This window comes from Purpureocillium takamizusanense, chromosome 11 (genome assembly GCF_022605165.1).
Source record: "Purpureocillium takamizusanense chromosome 11, complete sequence".
Classification (NCBI taxonomy): Eukaryota; Fungi; Ascomycota; class Sordariomycetes; order Hypocreales; family Ophiocordycipitaceae; genus Purpureocillium; species Purpureocillium takamizusanense.
Window position 1 is genome coordinate 432,264 of NC_063078.1, and position 22,554 is coordinate 454,817.

A 22,554-nucleotide genomic window follows, 5' to 3' on the forward strand; every position below is an offset into this window, starting at 1 on the left:
CGTTTTCTGCCAGCGATCTTCTCGCACAAACTCCTTGACTCGCTCACACGCGCGGGAGGCGGAAAAAAAGGCAAGCTTCGCCAAGGCGGCCCACCACCAATAAAGGCCAAAAACGGGGTCATGGTTCGTCGTCGTCGTCGTCATCGGCAGGTCACTCTTTAGTGTTCAGCACCTGAGAGCGCCCAGACAAAGAAGAACGCCTGAACGGTGCATTATAATTAGAGCGGGCTGGCTGGCTGGCTGGCGGCGGCTTGGGCAAACATCCATGGCCGGTCGCCCGGGCAGACCTACAGCTCAGGCATTCCCGGGGCGGGGAAGCAAAGCTGGCTTCGCGTGCTGCAGTCCAGCTGCACGGCGCTGCCCACGTTATTATTACGCCGGGCAAGTGGTCGGTCGGGCGGCCAGACACCCACAACTTACGAGCCTCAAGGCCCAATATGTGGCGGCTCCGCTCCTTTTGTGGGGTCGCACAGTTCGTCCCAAGTTGGCGCGGGAGGATCGAGGCCGCCGGACTCAGCAGGAACCAGCAATGATGACGAGAAAGAGGGAGCCTCCACTGTGCGGGCGGGCAGGCTGTGTGTGGTAGCTCGGCTGGGGCTCTGAGTGGCCGTGGCCGCCCCATGCAGCTTGGATGGGGTCAGTCCATGACGCCGAGCTCAGCTCAGCGTGTCAGGAGTGGGAAGGACAGGAGCGCCCTGAAGCACTCCCTAAGACATCCATGGATGCTGTACGAAGTAACTTAGTACCTCCCAAAATCAACGGCGGGCAATTGCTGGCGCTTGTCGCGGTACGGGTAACAGCAGCAATGAAAGGTCCTTGGACACTTGGCAGGCACGACCCAGGACTAGCTTTTCACTGGCGGGCAGGCACGCCCGACTGAAGGAGCGCCGCACTCTGTTGCTGCCAAACCGACCGGGCTCCAAACTGACTCTTCCAGGTTCATGCTGGACTCCCGTCTTCCCTGGACCTGCAATGAATTCTTTGCCGCACCCCAGGGCTAGGGCCCTGCACAAACAGAACGTCTCACTCGCGTTCCTCGCATGCGACCTGTTCGCTTGTCTACCATCGCCACAATCTCAAACGGTCGGGCCCCCGTTTTTCAGACTCTGCACTCGGTCGGACCGGTCGGCACACGTCAAGAACCCAAACGCGTAGCGCTCAACGCGACCATGTTCTTGGCGAGGCTGTGCCATCCCAGCTGCGCCCCGTTGGTTGTGTGCCCAGCACCACGCGTGGCCAGATGCACAGCGTCATACGAGAGCCACCAGCGACCACCATGAAACACGAGAGTAGCAGTAGTGGCAGACGACGACAATGCATTCAGACGGTGGCAGGCGGCTGTCTCGCGCTCTTCAGCTCCCTCCGCTCACTAGAGGAAACGCGTTGATGGAGAATCTTCACCGCCTCACTGGACTGCCTGTCGTCAGTGTTGCTGGAGACAGCCATTGCCAAGCACAGCCCCCTGTGCGACGCCTTTCAGCTGTGGCAGACGGCCTGTCCGCCAGTGAGAGCATGCGACTCGGGGGTGAGAAACCCGACGTCCGATTCAGGCCATGACCAACGATTGTAGACGTGCGAGAGTACGTACGCATGTGCACTCGAGGACGAAGCGTTATCGAGCAGCCTGGGCAGACACATGCCGTCTTCGATCATCGTGTTCCAGGTTTTGCTTATGTTCTTTGGGTCATGGTCCTGCCAAGAACTCATCTCCCCGGTTACAGAGCTAATATTAAGCGACCCCCTACAGTCTACCGGAAGGATTTACCCGCGCCACTGTCGCACGTTTGGCTCTGCAGCACACCCTGCTGTGATATACGCCTTTCAGCAACATGTCTATCACTCAATGTTCAAATGCATGGGGTAGCTTTCGCTTTGCTAGAGGTCTCAGGTGTATCGAATTTTGCTCACGAAAACTTGGTTTCGCTGTCGGATACATATACTAAGTTAGTAGACAAGTGTCCACGACGTAGCCCCACAATGTAAGAATCTCCCCCCCTCGATGAAACAGAGGATCACGCCGAACATTTTTATTACAATGGCGGAGACCATCATGTAGCCACATTCCCTGAGAAAAGTTCTAGGGTAAAGGGCGTCCGTGGTCCCTGCAGCAAGACCAGCAATTGCCCTACCGGAAGGTCAGCCACGCAGTACTACCTTCACACAGACATGCACATAGGGTCAGAGTCTGATCGGGCGCCTCATCAAGCACGTACCCACCGAGTCGCAACCTGCATCGTGCATATCCAGTCAGTGAGGCTATCGCGGAATGTATAGACCCATGGCACCTACCCATCCGTCAGGACATGGCCGCCGTTCAGGCGAGCAAGTCATCTCACAGCCCCCCCAGGGTTGTGGTGATGGGATAGCACCGGCAGCGACGCCGAACACCAAGAATACGTGAAGGGGCTTCATTGTGGACACGAGGCGCAAGATGTATTAGGTAGACGACCACCAGGTTTTTGCTGACTTTGAAAGGTGAGACGATAGGATAGTAGTGACAATATTCTTGGAAAGTTACGAGGTGCGCCTGTTCTTATAGACGGCCACGGAGATATGGAAGCAGTCTATTCCCCCAGGTACTTCTGCAATCCTCCACCGGTATGGCCAGGTGTTACGAAACCCCGCGCCAAGAGCATTTTCACTTTGGTCAATAAGAACGTGCTGGATGGGGTAAGCGTTACTCCATTGCGACGCTTCATGGTCACAAGAAGACTCTCCGGGCCAGCGGTCATCCGGCTCGCCTCCGCATTTCGCTTGGATTAAGAAACTTAAAGTTTCTGTACGCCGCCGAGAAGCTGGCCCGATGCCACGAGTATAGCGGCATAAATGGTCGCGACGCCCACCAGGTGTCTCCCTGAGTGGGTTGCTCGGCGTTACACAAAATTCATATTCATGCCGTGTCGAACCACATTCTGTCGGCCCAAAGTTCTGTCGGTATGATGCTGCGCCATCGGAGGACCGGAAACGGATATGAGACTCGGTGTACGATTCATGCGTGGTTGTCGCGGTACCCTTCCACGACTATCCAGACCTTATTCAGGGCCTCACAAGATCTTGGCGTTGACAGAAATCGTCCCATACGTGGAAAGCCCCTCTCGTTGAGATTCATAATGTTGCGCGAGCCTCGCTTCAACTGAGCGTGCGCACGTGAACGGCATGGGGGCAATTCGTGGACGTGGGCTGGTTTTCATCGTTAGCCACGTCGAAGTAACGTTAGAATAGCAGAAAGTAACTTGGTACATGTGGCCATACCTCCATTTGTGCTGACATGCCAGCGTCGGATTGTGATGCGAATATCTCCTCGAGTCGATACGGAAGCCGCCTGTCAGCCGTGGAAGCGCCTGAGTCCATAATGCCATGGGTAAGGTTCCAAGTCTGTGCACGTGAGAAGCTTGCCATTGCCGACGATGCTGCTCAGGTCAATTTTGACATGTCAGAGCGACAGGTCATCAACGGTCTGCAGGATGTTGATGGAAGCATCTGTGTTTCGAAAAGAAAAAATCGTAGCGATGGAGCTTACAGTGGTGGCCGAACCGTGCTCGTGGATAATGTGCTTCGTGGGTCCAGTAAGCGCTGAGTGAGGTCCAATCTCTATGAAAGTGGTTGAGGAAGTGAAGGTATCAAGGGCAAGTTTGATCGCGGAGTGAAACATGACTGAAGTATACACGTAACGAGCGTGATTCAATGTCCCAGTACTGTGTTAGCTTTGCATACCTGGTCATGGTGACAAAAATTACAGACCCCGGTGCTTCGGGCACTTTCGGGGATCATCTTATGTAGAAGTGCAGATGATCCGGGCCTCCTGCAGCGTGGCCGCCTTTGTAACCTGCCGGAATCAGGTTGATGGTCTCCGATCGGCATCCGAGCTTGCGTAACAGGGCCAATTGAACACCGACAGCTTGATGGAGTCAATATAGCATTGTTCTCGGTCAAAACCGGCTATGGTGGTTTCCTATGGACAAGGATGGCGCTCTTGTTCCGTTGTTGCTTGAAGCGCTTCATGTTGTGAGCTCTGCGATTCACGCCACGCCGTTAGAACGACAATGTAGTGGGCACAAATGGGATCAATGATCAGCGAGTGTTGTAGTCGGGGGCCTGGGACTACCTACTGCATGTTGACGCCTAGATTTCTCCCGTCGTCTCAGTGCCTGCCACCTTGTGCGCTGTACTCGCAACATGGGGGGATCCCCCATCATACGGGACGCTGCGGCCAGCCCGGCTGGTTGGCGCCGCTAACTCAGATTGCTCTACATTGAGGCTCAGTCTTTATTGCACACACGTAGAGCTTATTCATGACCCTGAGACTCTACTGGATAGTCCTTGTATGGAGTGGTGCTTGTCTGAAGTAGATCTTGTAGTCTACATGTCAAGTATTTGCGAAGTACATGATGCTCCTCCACTCGACCGGAGGGCTAAATGTAAGTCTTATGCGAAAATCAGGGAAACCCCAAGTGCAAAATGTGACACGTGCAAGCGTCACCTCCCAGAAATGTCCGATACAGTCCCCGTGTATATCAAGATGTACTTGTATCATTCGCAATTGCAGTGCCATTCAGCTGATACTCGGGCGGGATTTCCGGCCAAGCATCTACCCCGTCCATGATGACGACGCCCATCCCACCAGCCAGATGCGTCTCTAAATGACAGTGTAGAAGCCAGCAGCCGGGATTGATGGAGTGATAACGGATCGCCACCCATTCCGCACCTAAATTGAAGGTGAAGTTGGTCATTGCCGTATCGCGGATGTTGGGGTTCTCCAGGTTGAACAAGTGGGGTTGGTGCAGCACGGCTTCCGCGACGGAGCTGTAGTTCCATTTACCGTATCCGTGGCCCATGACGTGAAACTTGTTGCCGTGTTTGTGAATCGCGTGGTAGATCTCGACTGGTTCGCCGGGCAAAGCGCCAACGGCTAGTATGACTGCGCCATCGTCTCGTTAGTTGGTGCACACTGATGGGGGCAATGCAAATGTTTGCCGACGAGTGAGTCTCACTATCAACCCAACTTCCATTTTTTGTTCGAATGATCAACGAATCATCCACGCCCTTCGAATTGGGCTCGTACAACAGCGGGTGATAGGCCAGCATGTCCACTGGGTAGAGGGTCTTGCCGTTCATAGTCCATTTCCAGGCTGCCCCGAAGCGGCCCATCTCCAGCAAGTACATCTCGTCTCCCTCGAGCTGAGGTGTCGCTGGCTTGACGTTTGGATACGGTGGAAAGTGATCAATTGTATCGAGCTGAAATGGAGCCGTGCTATTGTCCATGAGTATCCCGCCGTAGTTGATGTAGCCCTCCTTCTGTTTGGTAGGGCGCTGGTAGCCGAGAGTGTAGTTTTTGAGTGTGTGTGTGCCGCGATAGCTGAGGACAGCATATCCCGAGACGATCTGCGAAGACCCGTCGTCTGCGAACCGAATAGTGTAGTCACCGGCGGGCTGGTTCAGCTTGACCATGGCTGCGATACGCTGGCCGGGATAGATGAAGACGACCTTGGCCAGGCGAGGTTCTGTCACGCCGTCAGCGTAGTCGATACATGACCCCTGCTATGCTCCTGTTGGCCAGCGATGAGTTGTCATTGTAGGTGCAGCGGCGCACATACCGATGAACTGTCCGTCAATCTCATAAAGCCACATGTCATGATTGTCGACGGACACCTTCCCGATTCGAAGTGTGGAGGCCATGATAAAGTTGATGCTGACCCAACCCGACCGGGCATGCTGGTTCACTTTGAAGTACGGCATACCCCCTTCGGCGGGCTGGCAGCCACTTTCTAGACCCGGCGGAATCGTTTCTGGTTTTCCGGGCAGGAAAGGGCCCTCGGTAATGTTGACAAAAGGCAGGCACCTACCCAGAGCATCGAGCATCGTAAGTCACTATAAAGTGTCCCCAGAAGTATTTGGGAATACCGTACCCTTTGTCGTTGACGTATCCAGGCAAGATGACGTTGGCAATATTCGGGGGTGTTACGGCAAAAAGCTCCTCAATAGGCGGGCAAAAAAGAGACCCCTTGCCATTGATGAGCAAGCTGTCCATACAGCTGCAACAAAGTCATGCCCCTCAGCTTAACTCTCTCCCTTTCCATGCGCGATGACTGCTTACAATATGTCGAGCTCTGAATCTTCTTGAGCCTTCATGTAGTCCCATGAAGTGTAATTCGTCCACTCCGACAGGACGAGCATTGTCGGGTCGTTGGCTGCCGCTCGCATGGCACGTATTTCCGATTTCGGCAGGCCTGGGATCAGGTGGAATGGTGTGGGACTCTCGGGCTTTGGCCTGATAAAGATCGCGCCGTATAGACCGTCTAAGATGTCCATGCGAGAATGCGAATGGTACCTGTAATCCTGTGAGTGGCTGGCCTACAGCCGAACGTAAAGATCCGGGGGCGTGGCCTATGTTCCCGGCCGCGCTGGCCTAGCTCCTGCTTGGACTAAGTTACTCACCAATATGTTCCTGACGGGGTCGCTTTGAAGTTGTAGACGTAGCTCTGACCCGGTTCAATAGGCTTTTGGGACAGGCCAGGCATGCCGTCCGACCATGGCGTACCAGGCAGTCTAAGTAAGAGTGCATTAGATTTGAAGCAGCCGACCTGACCAAGCAAAGCAAATTTCTGGTGCATGTTTACTTACGAGAGCCCGTGCCAATGGATGGAGGTGTTGAAGGGCATGTAGTTGTTTACAGTAATCTGTCATGATGGGCATGTTGGTAGCGCGCTCCAGTCACTAGTTTGAATCGTGTCCGAGGGCTCCTTCCAGAAGCACACCTACCTGGACATCATCATCTTCGTTGAAAATGAGCTCGGGGCCGGGAAACTGGCCGTTGACCTTGGTCAAGAGGCGAGAACGTCCATTTGGACTTCCTAATTCCCAGGTAATATCGAGCGTTTTGCACACTGCCCCTGGCCTACATCTCCGTTTGGAGCTCTCCGTACTCCTCGCATCGGCGGAGGGCGCATTGATTGAGGAGATAACGCAGGCGGCAACGAAAGTAAGCACGGTGAACAGCATCGCACCAGCAGATCGCAGAGTTCTTTTTCGTGCAGAGTAGACCAAGTCGACGTATGCAAAAAGGTACAGACCAGACACAAGCATTTAGATCGTTTCGGCGTCAAAATTGCACACTTGCTATGAAGCACTCTGAGGATGTACGATCCCCGAAAGATTCCCCATTGGCTGGTGACGCTGTTACGCAAGAGCCTGCCTCTGAGACCGATCGTGAACTACCCCCCCTTCCAGCTCCGAAATAGTTTGAACCCTTGTCAGCGAGCTGAATCCCTGAACTGAGCTATCCCGAGCCTTTTACCCCGATGATTGCTTGCGGGGCCATAAATGATAGCTGGTCACTTGAGCTGACCCTTGTCTCCGTGACCAGTATACGACGTCGGCGTTTACCATGTGTCCCGCTGCAGTGCATCTAGCTAAGTCTATTTTACTTCCTCCTTACCTTCAAAGTCCTTGATCAAGTATAGTTGTTGCGGAGATCTAGTCCTTCATCAATTCATCATGCGGTGACAGCATAAGCCCGAAGCATCGGGGTTCGGTTCGCGGTGCTCGACGACGACTGTCGTCAATTGGAACAAGTCTGGGAAAGACGCCGCAGACTTGTGCATCTTGTGTGGCTGGTGAGCGTTTTACACGCAGGAGGCTACCAGCATCAACGCTTAGGTTTAATAATGGCGAGGGCCTTGGCGGAGAATGGAGCGTCAAGTCCGAAGTGGGATACATCAACCTACTGGTGGCCAACGCCGGCAAGTCTGAGCCTATGCTGGAGACTCTCAAGCCGTGCCATACCCTCCAAGACTTCGTGAAGCTGGCGTGGTCATCGTCCATGGAGGAATTTACGTCCGCGTTGGACCTGAACTGCACGGCCATATACTACTGCGTGGTTGCCTTCTTGGAGCTCCTCGACGCCGGAAACAGGACCGCCAATCGATACTCTTTAAGCCGTACATCATAGACAAGACGAAGAAGTTGACTGAGGAGGGCGTTTCTCGAGGGTGTCTGGCATCAGCCGGCAGAGAGGGCCGGATCCGAAGAAGACATGGGCGGGCTTATCCTGTACATTTGCAGCCAAGCCGGAGTTTTCCTGAACGGCAGTGTCATGCTCGTTGACGGCGGGGAGTTGGCCACCATACCAGCGACTTGCTGAAGCTGCGTACCCTAGGTAGATAAATGATGCATTTTTGTGACTCTCAGGAGCGACCGGAGCCTGCTGGAAGAAGGGGGGGGAGGAATGTCGCACACTGTCCATTTGCAGCTCTTTTTGATTGATACTAGCACGGAACACGGTGCTGTACTTGTGATATGTGATCAATTACTCTGGGGTTTCAGGTCAATTTACCAAGGACAACATTAAGGTGCGGTAGCCAGCACAGACTGTATACTGTACGGTGCTGCCGCATCGCACGGGTCATTTTACATATCGATAGGGGAAGTGGCGTACGGGTTGGTCCCATCAATCTTCATTACTGCGGTGCCACTCCGTCAAGGCATATGTATGTAGCACATTACGGGTGTGGTCGGCAATCTCTGCCGCCGTCTGCACGCGTCACCCGATGGCGTAAGTTCACACAACTCCCCCTCTTCTTTGCACCCCTGGTTCTCCGACCATCTCCAGAAACACCAATAGAGACAAGAGGACAACAGTCGAGCAGTTAGTCACAGGGTACCGAGTACAACTACCGGTCTCAACACGCGTCACACCTGACCGCGTGAGGCACTTAGACGGGAGCTTCGGGAGCTTCGTCAGAGGTTGCTGGCTGGGGCTGCGAGCAGCAGCGTCAAGTCCAGTCGCAGTCGCGATCTCATCTGGAGTCCGGAGACCACATGCAGTTGCCAACAACATGGCCAGAGCTTCGTGTCCGCCCATGACGTGGACGCATACGTAGTTCAAAGTGCGTAGTCGGTGCTTGGAGCCCAACATCAACACATAGAACCATCTACAGTCGGTAGTCGGCGGCGTCTGGTGTGCCGTCTGGTGGGACTAGACTTATAGGAGGAGTCGCCCTTAGCCCCCGGGGAGTGGTGTAACACCCGATTGGGCGGCAGTCGCCGGGGCCCCGCTCTCGGGACCGAGATGCCAACGACAAACCCGCGCCCCTAGCAAGTGCCCCGGGTCACCCTGCAAAACTCCCACTGTACGTACCTGTAGGACGGCTAACCCAGGACTCGGGGCCCAAGATCTGCCTCGGTGCCGAACGATGCGCTCGTTTGGAGCCTTACAGGGCTGGACAAGACGACTTCATGTCTTACAAGCTCACGCCACACCGGTCCGAAGATTCATGATCGCCACGCCGCGAGCTCCGGGTGGCGCTCACATATAAACACCACGCCGCGTCTTTGGGCTCGCTTCAGGGAGCCATGGCCTCGTCAGTCGACTTTGCAGCGGCAAGAGGAGGTCAGAAGCTGCGCCTGTGAGAGCGTCCGACACCACAAGCGAACATGTCCGAAAAAGCAGCCGCTACATGTACTATGCCTCCCGCGGCGTCTGAACACAACATGAACGCTGCCAGGGAGGCTCACTCGTCGACAGGTGCAGACCTTGAGCTAGCGCCAGACAACGAGAAGCACGATGACAAGGCACCCGAGAAGAAGAAGGAGATGTCGGCGGCAGAGGAGGATGAAGCCGGCAAGGTCTACCCGCCGGCCAAAAAGGCAGTGCTGGTCATGATGGGGCTGTATTTGTCCTTGTTCCTCATTTCCTTGGTAAGTGGTGATGGCTTCCTATATGTCGAGGAGGAGGATTCAACCCACATCAAATCGGCAGTACATGTATGGGCTGACGCGGAATACTGCAGGACCGAACCATCATTTCAACCGCTGTGCCGGCCATCACGAATGAATTCCACTCCATCGACGACATCGGCTGGTATGCTAGTTCCTACATGATGACGGCCTGCGCGTTTCAGCTGTTCTTTGGCCGCATCTACACCTTTTACTCGCCAAAGTGGTGCTTCATCGTCAGCGTCGCCATCTTTGAAATCGGTTCTCTCGTCTGTGCAGTCGCCCCGAGCTCCGCCGCTTTTATTATCGGTCGCTCCGTCGCCGGCTTGGGCTCCGCTGGCATTTTCTCAGGCAGCATCGTCCTCACCCTGCACATTGTCCCCCTCCGCCTGAGGCCCGTCTACCAGAGTCTCATGGGCGCCGTCATCCTCATCTCGACCATTATCGGGCCCCTCATCGGCGGCGCCTTCACCACCCATGTCACCTGGCGCTGGTGCTTCTACGTCAACTTGCCCAGCGGCGGTGCCACCATTCTCATCTGCATGTTTCTCTTACCCGCGAATCCCGCGAATCCCACCGAGGCAGAGGTCAAGGCCAAGCAACTGTCGATCAGGCAGAAGATCCGACGTCTCGACCCCATCGGAACGGCCTGCTTTCTTCCCGCCATCGTGTGTCTTATCCTCGCTTTGCAGTGGGGCGGCACTGCGTACCCTTGGGGCAACGCGCGCATCATTGTGCTTTGGGTGCTTTTTGGGCTCCTGACCATCGCGTTTCTGGCGGTTCAGGTGTGGATGGGAGAGGACGCGACGATCCCGCTTCGCATCGCCAAATACCGCAGCGTCTCGGCCAGCACATGGTTCGCCTTCTGGGTCAGCGCAGCGCTCATGACTCTAGTATACTGGCTTCCGGCTTGGTTCCAGGGAATTCAAGGCGTCGATGCTGTCGAATCCGGTGTCAGAATCCTGCCGACCATCCTGGCTCTAGTTGTGTCAAGCATCATCGCAGGCGGTTCGGTCAGCAGGATCGGCTACTACACCCCCTTCTTGATCGCCTGTTCCGTCTTGATGGCGATTGGTGCCGGCCTGATGACGACGTTTAGAATCGACACTCCAAAGTCGGTCTGGATTGGCTATCAGGTCTTGTTCGGCTTCGGCGTGGGCCTGGGTCAGCAGCAAGCCGGTTTGGCGGCCCAGACCGTGCTCCCGACCAAGGATGTTCCCATTGGCGTGTCCTTTAAGTTTTTTGGACAGCAACTCGGAGGAGCAATTTTCGTCTCTGTTGGTCAGAATGTCTTCAATGATAAGTTGCTGGCTGGCCTCGGCGACATCGGCATCCGCAACATCAGCGCCGAGGTTGTGCAGAACCTGGGCGCGACCGAGCTTGTGCAACTCTCACCTGGCCATGCCCACGAGATCTTGATCGCATACAACGATGCCATAACGAGAGTCTTCATGGTTGGCTGTATCCTTGCTGCTCTGTCGCTGATTGGGTCCTTGTTGACGGAGTGGAAGAGCGTCAAGGGCAAGAATCTCAAGGGGGGCTGAGGCTTCATTCAGCTTTACTGGTTCGGTAGAATCACTGTCTCTATGCTGCACTCAAGTTTCTTCTTTTTGGATGTACATGTTCAAATAGAGTATTATAGTCATTTTAAACCAATGAGTGCAATCGCGCCGTGTATCTTAAGGGTAGAAGGTGACACATCAGTCAAGTCAGTCAATGCCTCATCGAATCCGGAGAGTTGAGTGATCACGCCAGGGGCAACTTTCAGGTCCCGTCCCTGTCCCGGCCATCAAGGGGCCCGCTTACCCGAAACATTTGAAGATAGCTGCAACGGAGTGACACTCATCTCTCATCGCGTACCCATACTTCATCTTCGTAGGTGTTGTCTCGTGGGTCTGTACAAGGCTTCCCCGATCGTTGTCCGAAAGTAACCGAAGACATGTCCGAGCGACGGGTCATCCCCATCCGTCACAGAATGCTTGATTTCTACTCAGCTTACCGACTTCAGCGGGAGTTTCGGCTCTCAAAGGGCCTTGCTGACATTTTGTAGAGTAAGATATAAGCAGCCGCCGTACCGAGTGAACCTGATGAAGAAGCCCCTACAGTCCACATAGGCAGTAGAGGCACCCAGATGCAGCAAAACTCCTACTCGGCACATGGTCGTCAGTTCCTCTATTTTGACCTTAGCAGAGACAAATAGTCATTGCTCTATTCCCCGATCTCAGCCATGGCCAAGCGAACTCGAGTGTTTCTGTTGGGGGACCAGTCGGAGGAGACAACTTCGGAGCTTCACAACTTGCTTCAATGCAAAGACGATCCCATCCTGACCGCCTTCTTTGAAGAAGCATACGACAGCATTCGGACCGAGGCGGGAAGTCTGCCTCTGCACGTACGGAAGAAGCTGCCCAAGTTCACGAACCTTGCCGATCTCGCAGCCCGCCACAGGGAGGAGTCTCTCGGCCCGGCGTTCCAACACGCCCTCGCTTGCACTTGCCAGCTAGGGTACTTCATACGACAATGCGGTCTGCCAAACCATGAGTTCCCGCGTCCAGAGAACTCCTATCTTTTGGGTCTATCAACCGGCGCGATTCCCGCGGCCACCATCAGCTCCTGCTCGTCCATTTCCAACTTTCTTCCGCTGGCAGCGCAAAGCGTGGCCATAGCCTTCCGGCTTGGTGTCGTTTTGGCCGACGTGAAGCAGCGCATCGACCCCCATACCACGGCGTCATGGACTCTCGTATTCTTTGGCTTGAGCCCTGGGGAAGCCGCGACATCAATTAGGAAATTCCAAGAGAGCAAGGCAAGTGGCCTCCGGTCTTAATTCTACCACAGAATAGTAGTGTCCGTCTGTGTAGCCCTGCTGATCAGAACTAACTCGTCGGCCGTAACAGCAATTGCCACACCATTTGCGACCATGGATCAGCGCCCACCTATCCAGTGGCACATCGGTGAGCGGACCGCCGTCAGTCCTGGCCGATCTCCGGAACTACGGCGAATTCGCCAAAGCGCACCCAGTCCAAATACCCGTCTACACCCCGTGTCACGCCGCGCACCTGTTCACTGCGACGGATATTGACGAGGTTCTCAAGACCACGGGTGCGACACGATGGAACGATTATCAGAGTCGAATCCCCATAGTCTCAGCCGTCACTGGTTGTCTGATGATGTCGACCGAAAGCACCTTCCGCTCGGTCGTGGCGAAGTCTCTCCAAGATATGCTAATGTCTCCTCCGAGATGGGACTTGATCAACGAAGGCCTCCCTCGGCTCCTTCTGGAAGCCGCTCATACCAATATCGATCTAGTTCCCATAATGACAACCGTCGAGGGCGCTGTTCGACAGACTTTGGAGTCATATTCACGGCGACACGAGGTCGCCTCAGGGAGTGCAGTTAGCCCAAGTGGGTTCTCGTCGGTGCAAATCGAGTCTCTTGGCAACGAGCAGTTTGGGGCTTCCTCTCAGGAAAGGCGAAACAGGTCTAAACTGGCCATCGTTGGGCACTCCGGAAGATATCCGGACGCAAAAGACCCAGCAGCATTCTGGGAAATCTTGCGTAACGGCGTCGACACCGTAAGAAAGGTTCCCAAGCAGCGCTGGGACACTAATACACATGTCAGTTTCGAGGGAAAGAGAAACACCGGTGAGGTTCCTTGGGGTTGCTTCGTCCCCGATGTGGAAGGATTTGACGCTCGTTTCTTCACCATCTCACCCAAAGAGGCGCCGCATATGGACCCCGCTCAGCGTCTGTCTCTGATGACTTCCTACGAGGCCATGGAAAACGCCGGCATCGTCCCGGGAGCAACGCCTTCGACAAGGGTCGACCGTATTGGGTGCTACCTCGGCACGACCGCCAGCGACTACATGGAGTCTAATTTGTCTCAAGATGTTAATACCTTTTACATCACCGGAGGCAACCGGGCGTTCATCCCTGGCCGCATCAACTTCAGCTTCGAGTTCTGTGGTCCAAGCTACGGCGTTGATACGGCGTGTTCTTCGAGTCTAGCGGCCTTGCATCTGGCGTGCAACGGTATCTGGCAAGGCGACTGCGATACGGCCTTTGCTTGCGGCACAAACATGATCTCGAACCCGGACGGCCACACCGCGCTCGATCGGGGATTCTTCCTATCCAAGACGGGGAACTGCAAGACCTTTGATGCAGGAGCAGACGGATACTGCAGAGGAGAGGGCATTGTGACCATTGTTGTCAAGCGCCTCGAGGATGCCATCGCCGACAACAACCCGATTCTGGCAGTAATAGCTGGCATCCAAACCAACCATTCCGCCCAGTCAGGTTCCATCACTAGGCCGCATGCACCGGCTCAAGCTATGCTGTTTGAGCGAATCCTCAATAGCACCGGTACATCGCCTGATGAGCTCAGTTACATCGAGATGCACGGCACGGGGACGCAGATTGGCGATGCCGTGGAGATGGAAAGCGTCCTCAAGGTCTTCGCGCCCGAGCCCACGTCTTCAAAGGCCAGGGGGCCCGACGCACCGCTCTACCTCGGCGCCGCCAAGTCGTGCATTGGACATGGCGAAGCTGCTTCAGGACTGTCGAGTGTCGCCAAGGTGCTCCTCATGTACCAGAACAACCTGATTCCGCCGCACTGCGGCATCAAGACCAAGATCAACCCCAACTTCCCCCTGGACCTGGAAGAGCGCAACGTGCACATTGCCACGAGGGCGACGCCATGGGAAAGAAGCGACTCGAGACCTCGGAAAGTCTTGGTCAACAACTTCAGTGCAGCCGGCGGGATCACGGCCCTGCTCTTGGAGGACGCGCCCCTACGGCCCGTCACTCCGGGTAGCAACTCGCCCATGCCTTCCACCCACATGGTCACCGTCACGGCTAAAGGCGCCGAGGCCTTGAAGGGAAATCTGCGCTCTATGCTACGATTTCTGGACGACGCCGAAGCGTCGCTGGTTGACGAGGCCTTCATATCTCACTTGGCGTACACGACTACTGCTCGGCGGCATCACTTCCCCCACCGCGTCATGGCTCGTGGATCAAACATCCGTGAGATAAGAGCTGGCTTAGAGACCGCCATCGCTGCAGGTCAGGGTATGACCCGCTGCAAGGCAAAGTCCAAAGTCCTATTCGTCTTCACCGGCCAAGGCTCCCATTATCTGGGCATGGGGGCCCAACTGTACCACAGCTTCTCTCACTTTCGCCGGGATGTCGACAGGTACGACCAGATTGCTCAAGGACAGGGGTTTCCATCGTTTCGTCACATTTTAACTGCCCAGAGCCGCAAATCTTACGGCGAACATGATGATGCCCTGTCTCCGCAGGTCATTCAGCTGGCCATGTCCTGTCTGCAAATGGCACTCGCTCGACTTTGGAAGTCCTGGGGCATAGAACCCGGTGCCGTGTTGGGCCACAGCCTAGGCGAGTACGCAGCTCTGAACGTTGCAGGCGTTCTTTCCGACGCCGACACCATCTACTTGGTCGGCATGCGGGCTGGGCTTCTGCAGCAGTGCAAGGCTGGAACCCACGCGATGCTGGCCGTCAAAACCTCCGTCGCACGAGCCAGGGAGATCTTGTCAGACAACACGCAAGGCGATCTGCCGGTGTCTCGCATTCAAGTTAGCTGCATCAACGGTCCCGAGGATACTGTCTTGGGCGGGTCGTCCGACCAGGTTATTGCCTGGCAGCGAATCCTGAACAGTCATGGAATCAGGTCGAGAGTTCTAAACACCCCATATGCATTCCATACTTCTCAAGTGTCCTCGATCCTAGGGGATCTCGAAGCGCTGGCGAATCAGGTTACCTACCACAGATCGACAATGGCCATTGTATCCCCTCTTCTGGGGAGTGTGGTCCCAAAGGGAGATTCCGACTGCAAGCTCAACGCCAAGTACTTGACACGGCACTGTCGCGAAACGGTTGACACCTATGCCGGCCTTCTCGCCGCAGAAAAGGCAAGGCTCGTCGATCCACAGAGCTGTATCCTGGAGATTGGTCCCGATCCAGTTGTTCTCGACATGGTAAAAGCAACTCTCGGAACATCTCTGAAGACCTTACCGTTGCTACAAAAGGGGAAGGACACTTGGGACCTGCTGACGAATGCAATCTCCGTCTTGTACACAGCCGGACACAATCTGCTTTGGCAAACCTACTTTGACGACTTCAAGTCGTCTCACAAACTGCTCCAACTACCAGCCTATAGCTGGGATCTCAAAGCACACTGGCTGCAGTACGAGAACGATTGGTCCGTGACCAAGCCAGGAGTGCGGACTGTCCAGCACTCGGGGGCCGCAAACAGCGCGTCACCACCTCCGGAGGCAGTGATGCCGACGGTAGAATGCACAACTATCCACGGAATTGTCGAGGAACGTGTTGAGTCGGCAGATAAGGTATTCATTACCTTGAAAACCGACATCTCACGAGAGGACATTAGTGGCATCGCTCGAGGCCATGTGGTGGCTGGAATTCCACTGGCGACCCCGGTATGAGGATCCCTCCCCGTAGTTGTGATGACGCTGGGTTTCATAAAATTGCTGGCTTGCTAATGGCGTACCACAGTCTGTATATGCAGAGATTGGCCTTTCCCTTGGGACATATCTCATTGAGCGATATAAACCGACCCTCAAAGGCAGCATCATAGACGTGGCCGATCTGGTTGTGGAAAGGGCCCTCATTCCCCACGGCAACGGTCCTCAAATACTACACACTTTAGTCGAGGTCGACTGGACTACCAGGAGCGCGCGTCTGGTGTTCCGCAGCGTGAACGCAAGTCTTCCATTCCCACTCGAATCCATCATGAGCTCTTTTGGGTTATTTGACGCCCATGACTGACTTGCTTGCCTTGACAGAAGGATGGAAAACCCACCATTGAACACGGGAAATGTTCCATCCGCTTCACTGACCGGAAGAAAATGGAAACACTCAGACCCCTAGTTGACAACTACACTTCCCGCATTGACAGTCTGCACAAAATGGCGGAGAAGGGCGCTGCATTGCGTCTCAGCGGGTCGTACGCCTACAGACTCGTCCGCTCGCTTGCATCCTTTGATTCGAACTACCGAGCCATCGACGAAATCATCCTCGACAGCACGGCCCTAGAGTCGTGCAGCAAGGTCAGCTTTGGCCAAGTCAAGAGCCACGGGAAGTTCAACACTCACCCGGCGTACATCGATGTCATGGCACAAATCGCTGGATTCGTCATGAATGGGAAAGAGACGACTGATCTTGAGAGCGAGGTCTACGTCAACCACGGCTGGAGATCTCTACAACTCTACGAAGAGTTGTCGCAATCCAAGTCTTACTGGAGCTATGTCAAGATGTCCCAGGACACGTCGAGCAACGAAGGCTTCTGGAGGGGCAATTGTATCATGCTCGATGACAAGCACAACATCGTCGCCTTCTTCGAACACATCACACTCAGGCGAGTTGAGACACGAATCTTCCACAGGGTTCTGGAAGCCTCATACCCGTCGCGAGTGAAGTCTGCGAAGCCAGGCACGGTTGGTCCAGAGACGAGAGCAGCACGAAATCCTCCCGTCAAGCCGACTGTACAAGTCTCGCCGGCAAAAGCCGTACCTACGTCAGAGAAGACAAACGTCAATGCCGTCAAGCCAGGACATGCCACTATCGTCACCATCCCAGTGGGGGCCGAGTCACCTCCCGTCGAAGTCGTTCGAGCACCGCCGAACAAGCCATCCAAGATCGGGCCGGCGTTGATCATCATTGCCGAAGAGACGGGCCTGGCCTTGGCAGACTTGACCGACGAGACGAATTTCGCCGAAATTGGTGTGGACTCTCTTATATCCATGGTCATCGCGAGCCGTTTTCGCGAAGAGCTCGATTTAGATTTGGATCTGGAGTTCTCCTTGTTTCTTGACTTGCCTACAGTTCACGACCTGAGGAAGTTTCTACACTGCGAGGACAACGAGCATGCTACGCAAGTGGAGGCCATGAAACAAGTTTCTCATGTCCCGGTCACGAAAACCGAGAGTCACGCGACTCGTGCGCACATCAATGATGACATCACTGCGACGCAGCAGGCGATCAAAAACCACGACGTGATCAATATTACCACCATCGAGGTCGATTCTGACTCTGGAGATCAGCATTACGAGGAAGAGGCCACTAAACTTGTACCCGCCTTGGCCATCATTGCCGAAGAGAGTGGCCTCGCAATCGAGGATCTCACAGACGACACCGAGTTCAGCGTCATTGGTATCGACTCGTTGCTCTCCATGGTCATTGCCAGTAGATTTCGAGAGGAGCTAGATTTGGACCTCGACTTGGAGTTCTCCCTCTTCTTAGATCTGCCGACAGTTGGGGACTTGCGCAGGTTCCTTACTCCTTCGAGCGCGACGAGCTCAAGCCCATCTCTGTCTTCCACGGAGGGAACACCAGGGGAGCATTCCATGTCCTCTGGTGCGGCATCTACGACGAGAGAGTCCGAATTCCGAATTGAGAAGATACCAGCTCCGCAGAGAACCGCATATTGCCGTTCTTCAAGCTCTGTCATTTTACAGGGGCTGCCGGAACAGGCAGAGAGGACCCTCTTCCTCTTCCCAGACGGAGGAGGTTCTTCATCGTCTTACGAGCCGCTCCCACGATTCAACGAGAGCAATACCGCCATTATAGGTCTGAACTGTCCCTACGCCCGTGATCCAGAAAATCTCAAGTGCGGCATAGACGATCTCACGGACAGCTACGTAGCGGAGCTACGCCGTCGCCAGCCACACGGGCCATATCATCTAGGCGGGTGGAGTTCTGGTGGCATATTTGCTTTCCTCGCGACGCAACGGTTGACAGCAGCAGGAGAGGACGTTGCTAGTCTACTGATCATTGACTCGCCAGTACCAAAGATCATGCACAGACTGCCAACCAAGTTTTACGAGTACTGCGACAAACTCGGGCTCTTGGGATATGCCATGGGGACGTCCAGGACAGTGAGGGATGAGGGGAGACCTAGGGTCCCAGACTGGCTGTTTGCGCACTTCAAGGCGTCCGTTGATATGCTGCAGCGTGCCGTTGTCGTGCCCCTGTCACCGGCCACCAAGATGCCGCAAGTTTCCATCATTTGGGCTGGCGATGCCGTGGTGAAAGAGCAAGACTTGGACCGCTTACCGGAGGTCACTGGTCTGGCACCAGGGCAATCGCCCGGTGGGCATTTCTTACTTGTGCCACGCAAGGATTTCGGGCCCAATGGCTGGGACGAGATGCTGCCGGGAGCAAGCATCACCATCGAGACGGTGCACGGGGCCAATCATTTCTCTATGATGGTACGTGAGAGCTGACTCTAACAAGTTTCCAGCCGTTTACGGCAGCTAACGATGATTTTCTGACAGCGAAAACCCCACGTGGACCAAGTTGGCCGTTTTCTTGAACGGGGCCTGCAGCGGTTTTAGTTCAATGTTGCACGAAGGACTATTTTCAAGCAATTCCTGGCTGAGATTCAGTATTTATTCACGCGGTAGCAATCTAAAAGTGCTTTTCCTCCGAAACATGGAGTGGCTATTGACAGTTGTTTCGTGTGAAGTATGAATGGCTTCTATTCCGAATATCTTGTTTGCGGTCGTCTGGCGCGGGCTCTCACCAACGCTTACACGTAGGCAAGTGGCAACATAGAGCGGTTGGCCCCGGCCCATAAGTCCAAAGTGCCATTGGTTGCTGAGAGAGGTTATGAGGCGCCGTCACAGCGACTATTTCGGCACGTATGAAGTACTTGATAGGATTGACGTGTTTACCTCGTTCTACCTTTATGAGATCCGCGTATACTACATGTACCATCGCGGCCACTATCGGCGCTAGGAGACAAACTTCGTGCGGCCGTACAGCTTGTCCCACTTTGAGCGTACATACAATGGAGATCATAATCTCAATCGCTTCTTCTTAAAATTGTGGTTGCCGTCGTGGTGAGCATGCGCAACTGGCTCCTTAGATACTTTTGCAGCTCGGCGAACACCGGGGCAGTGTCAATATGAGGAGCGGCGGAAGCTGTCGAGCTCGTATTCCCTTCTGTGGTTCCTGAAACGTCTTCGCTCTCGTCAGAGGAGCCCTCTTTAGCAGCTACACAGGCCCCAAGATAGGACTTCATGTCGGCATCACCGCAGTCAGCCGACTGCATCCATTCGAATTTGGCGGCGAGCCCCTCAATAAGCTGTAACACCTGGTGCATTTCACCAAGGACGTGTTGGATTCGGATTTTGATGTGGGTGTGAGTAGCAGTTTTGGCGTGGTTCCTGCCGTCACTGATGTCCTGAGCCATTGAATGACTGTGATCGGCGTCATCATCCTCGGGTTGTATGGTGGCCACATACCGATCCAAGACTGTCGAAGTGATGCTGGTGAACACCAATGCGACCTGTAGATCGGTGGAACAGGCACAATGTAACATTTCTCGCAACGCTTCGATCACACCCTTGTTCATCGAAAGCACCTGTTCCATTGATAGCCCTTTTGCGGGAGATGTCTGCGCAGAAGATGGCAAGGGCGGCGTGGAAATGTCTGTAGCCAGCGACGACAGCTCAGAAGGCGTCTTTGCCCTCGAATACCCCTTTTCCAGGACGAACATGTGCAGTGAAGGTGTGTCGATGCCTGGTGTACAGGACGGAGATGTCTTCATGCTCGCCGAGCTGCACGCAATCGGTGAATCGTGAAGACTGGTGAGGATTGACGAAAGGCGTGCCATGCAATGCAATCCCGCCGACCCCACGTCCGCGGACGCTCTGCAGAGTCGCTTCACACCTGGGACCCCGGTGGTTGAGCTGACGCATGAGGTGGAGGGCTCTTTGGAGTACGTGGGAAGGCCCATAGTAGGTCTCGAAGGGGCCTCTGATGGCGCGGGAAGAATTGGCACGAAGAGCATCTGGTCGTCGTAAGGGAAGGTGCCGGCATGATCTATGATCGAGATATCCTCGTGCCCTGCCGTGTACCAGGCCCTCAGATCCGGCCCATTGGTCGGGAATTCACCGCTTTCCAGAAATCCCATGTTTTCCCACTTAGAAAACTCAGACTTTTGCGTCTGGAACGCGGAGAAGCTCGATGTCGAGATGGACTGTTTCCAACGGTCCTTGGCGTCGGTGGCGGGCGTTGACAGCAAGTTGATGAAGCCGTCGTCGTGGGCCGTGAAGTCGATGTCGTTGTCGAGATCCATCATTGCATCATTGTTGGAAATGTTTTTTGCGCTGGAATGGAGGCTATTCGACTGTTCGAGGCAGACATCATCTTGTCGAAACTGTCTTGTGCGAGCGCTGCTTATATCGGCCGCGTGTGGCAGTAATATTGCCGAAACAGCCTTTCTCTTCCCGACACGGCGACTCAGGCTGTACTGGCAGTCGAGGTCTCTATCCTCGCATCTTGAACAGATGGGCTGCTCCTTGGTGCACTTGACCTTGGACTCGGCGCAGCTGTTACAGCTCTCACGCAGCTTTGATCGCAACTTGTATGGTTTATGGTTTGGGTCACCACCACCACTCGCCGCCGGCTGTTGCGATTCGCGCTGCGAGGGTGAAGAAGCTATCTTTGGAGCTTCACTCTGCGAGACGGCATCGGGAGACGGCGTCCATCCAGCGGCGCCGGGAGGAGGCGTCCACCCCGCAGCCGAAAGTGACTGCATTTGGATTGATGGCTTCTTTCCTCACTCGCAGCTACCAGACCGTCGGTAGAGAGAGACCACAGGATGACAGACAACTCGGCTTGGCTATTTTCCAACCATTGGCTAGATTCCAAGTCTAGATGCACAGACTGATCTGATGGCAAGAGCCCGTGGCCCACTCCCAATGAGCGTCCGCTCGGGGACATGGACTGGAAGCAAATGAATGGGGCGCGCGGCGAGCGAACCGACCGCTAAGGCTTGACGCTCGCAAGTTTGTTGCATGTGATGTTTTACGGTAACATGAAGGGGGCATTACGCGTCCTGCCGCACACTCAGGGGCCAAGAATAGTCTCGTTTAATAATCTCGAGGAGCGCAGGTGCCTGCTCCATGCGAACAAGCTATCTACACAGTTTAGTTTTTAAGAAAGTCTCCATGTCAACTCAATCACGTTGTACGTGATTGCACGGTCACGATTTGTCAAAAGTCCCATTGAGCATGAACCATCCCGTCCGTGCCGGCTGTCGTAAGACCTGCAAAAGCACACGGGGCACCAACATGAAGTCGTATATGATAAACAAGCCACGACAAGTTCCATGAGTCGGCCGACGGTCGTACCGACAGGGTCTTCTTATTGACTGACAGCGTCCACGGCATTGAAGTCATAAGAGAAGTTTACCCCGCCATCTATCTCGCCGCCGCCGGTCGCGTATCTCAGGTGGTTCGATAGGACTGCTTGTCGGCCGGTGTAGCCCACGACCTGAGACACAGGTCATACATACGTATATTGATATAGAGGAGGCGATCGTGACAACCGGTCCAGCTCACCTACTTTGACGTAGCACTGCACCAACAGACACCCAGTCGCGTTGGACAGCCACTGTTCGAGACCTCCCATTCAATGTTGTTTCTCGCAACAAGTCAACGTGCATTAGACTGAAAAGGGGCTGGATTGATGGCAGTGTAACATCAATACGGCCCATGCAATTGGAACAATGGAAACCACGGCCCGAAGGAGCTTCACACAAGTCTCAAATCTCTGCATGTCAGCTCTCGCTTCCCGACCGCTCGCGTCACTTCCCGACTGGAGCACCCGCGTCGCTCCCCGAGAGTCTGCCCTACGGTCAACCGCGTGTCAGTCCGTCCCTGTCCCTGACGACGGCAGATGAGCCGAGAACAGTGTCAATCGACGTCAGCCGAGACAATCCGGCACAATTCTCCGAGGCCAGGCGTCATACAATGTTGTGACCGCGACAAGGCACCGCACCGCAGAAGAAGCAAGGTAACA

At 54.8% G+C, this 22,554-nt stretch overlaps 5 protein-coding genes across 6 annotated transcripts; 3 read left to right on the plus strand and 2 right to left on the minus strand.

The window, feature by feature from the left end:
* Window positions 1-1,989: 1,989 nt before the first annotated feature.
* JDV02_010037 (uncharacterized protein) lies at window positions 1,990-3,577 on the plus strand (the record flags this gene model as incomplete). The annotated part of the gene is made up of 1 exon (XM_047991747.1): window positions 1,990-3,577. Exon 1 carries the CDS (start codon window positions 3,269-3,271, stop codon window positions 3,575-3,577), a length of 309 nt encoding a protein of 102 aa, XP_047847759.1. The 5' UTR covers window positions 1,990-3,268.
* A 937-nt stretch (window positions 3,578-4,514) lies between these two features.
* Window positions 4,515-6,659, minus strand: JDV02_010038 (uncharacterized protein; the record flags this gene model as incomplete). The annotated part of the gene is made up of 7 exons (XM_047991748.1): window positions 4,515-4,918; window positions 4,992-5,501; window positions 5,595-5,839; window positions 5,907-6,032; window positions 6,095-6,328; window positions 6,436-6,546; window positions 6,622-6,659. 7 exons carry the CDS (start codon window positions 6,657-6,659, stop codon window positions 4,515-4,517), a joined length of 1,668 nt encoding a protein of 555 aa, XP_047847760.1.
* A 2,675-nt stretch (window positions 6,660-9,334) lies between these two features.
* Window positions 9,335-11,354, plus strand: JDV02_010039 (uncharacterized protein). Of its 2 annotated transcripts, XM_047991749.1 has the most exons (2): window positions 9,335-9,696; window positions 9,789-11,354. In XM_047991749.1, exons 1-2 carry the CDS (start codon window positions 9,433-9,435, stop codon window positions 11,256-11,258), a joined length of 1,734 nt encoding a protein of 577 aa, XP_047847761.1. In that variant the 5' UTR covers window positions 9,335-9,432; the 3' UTR covers window positions 11,259-11,354. The 2 variants fall into 2 exon arrangements, with proteins under 2 accessions (XP_047847761.1, XP_047847762.1); XM_047991750.1 differs by lacking the exon at window positions 9,335-9,696 and having other exon boundaries at window positions 9,750-11,354.
* A 587-nt stretch (window positions 11,355-11,941) lies between these two features.
* On the plus strand, window positions 11,942-19,079 carry JDV02_010040 (Noranthrone synthase; the record flags this gene model as incomplete). Its single annotated transcript, XM_047991751.1, has 5 exons — window positions 11,942-12,451; window positions 12,606-16,163; window positions 16,240-16,440; window positions 16,530-18,953; window positions 19,020-19,079. 5 exons carry the CDS (start codon window positions 11,942-11,944, stop codon window positions 19,077-19,079), a joined length of 6,753 nt encoding a protein of 2,250 aa, XP_047847763.1.
* A 470-nt stretch (window positions 19,080-19,549) lies between these two features.
* On the minus strand, window positions 19,550-21,289 carry JDV02_010041 (uncharacterized protein; the record flags this gene model as incomplete). The annotated part of the gene is made up of 1 exon (XM_047991752.1): window positions 19,550-21,289. The coding sequence occupies one exon, from the start codon at window positions 21,287-21,289 to the stop codon at window positions 19,550-19,552; it is 1,740 nt and encodes a 579-aa protein (XP_047847764.1).
* Window positions 21,290-22,554: the final 1,265 nt, after the last annotated feature.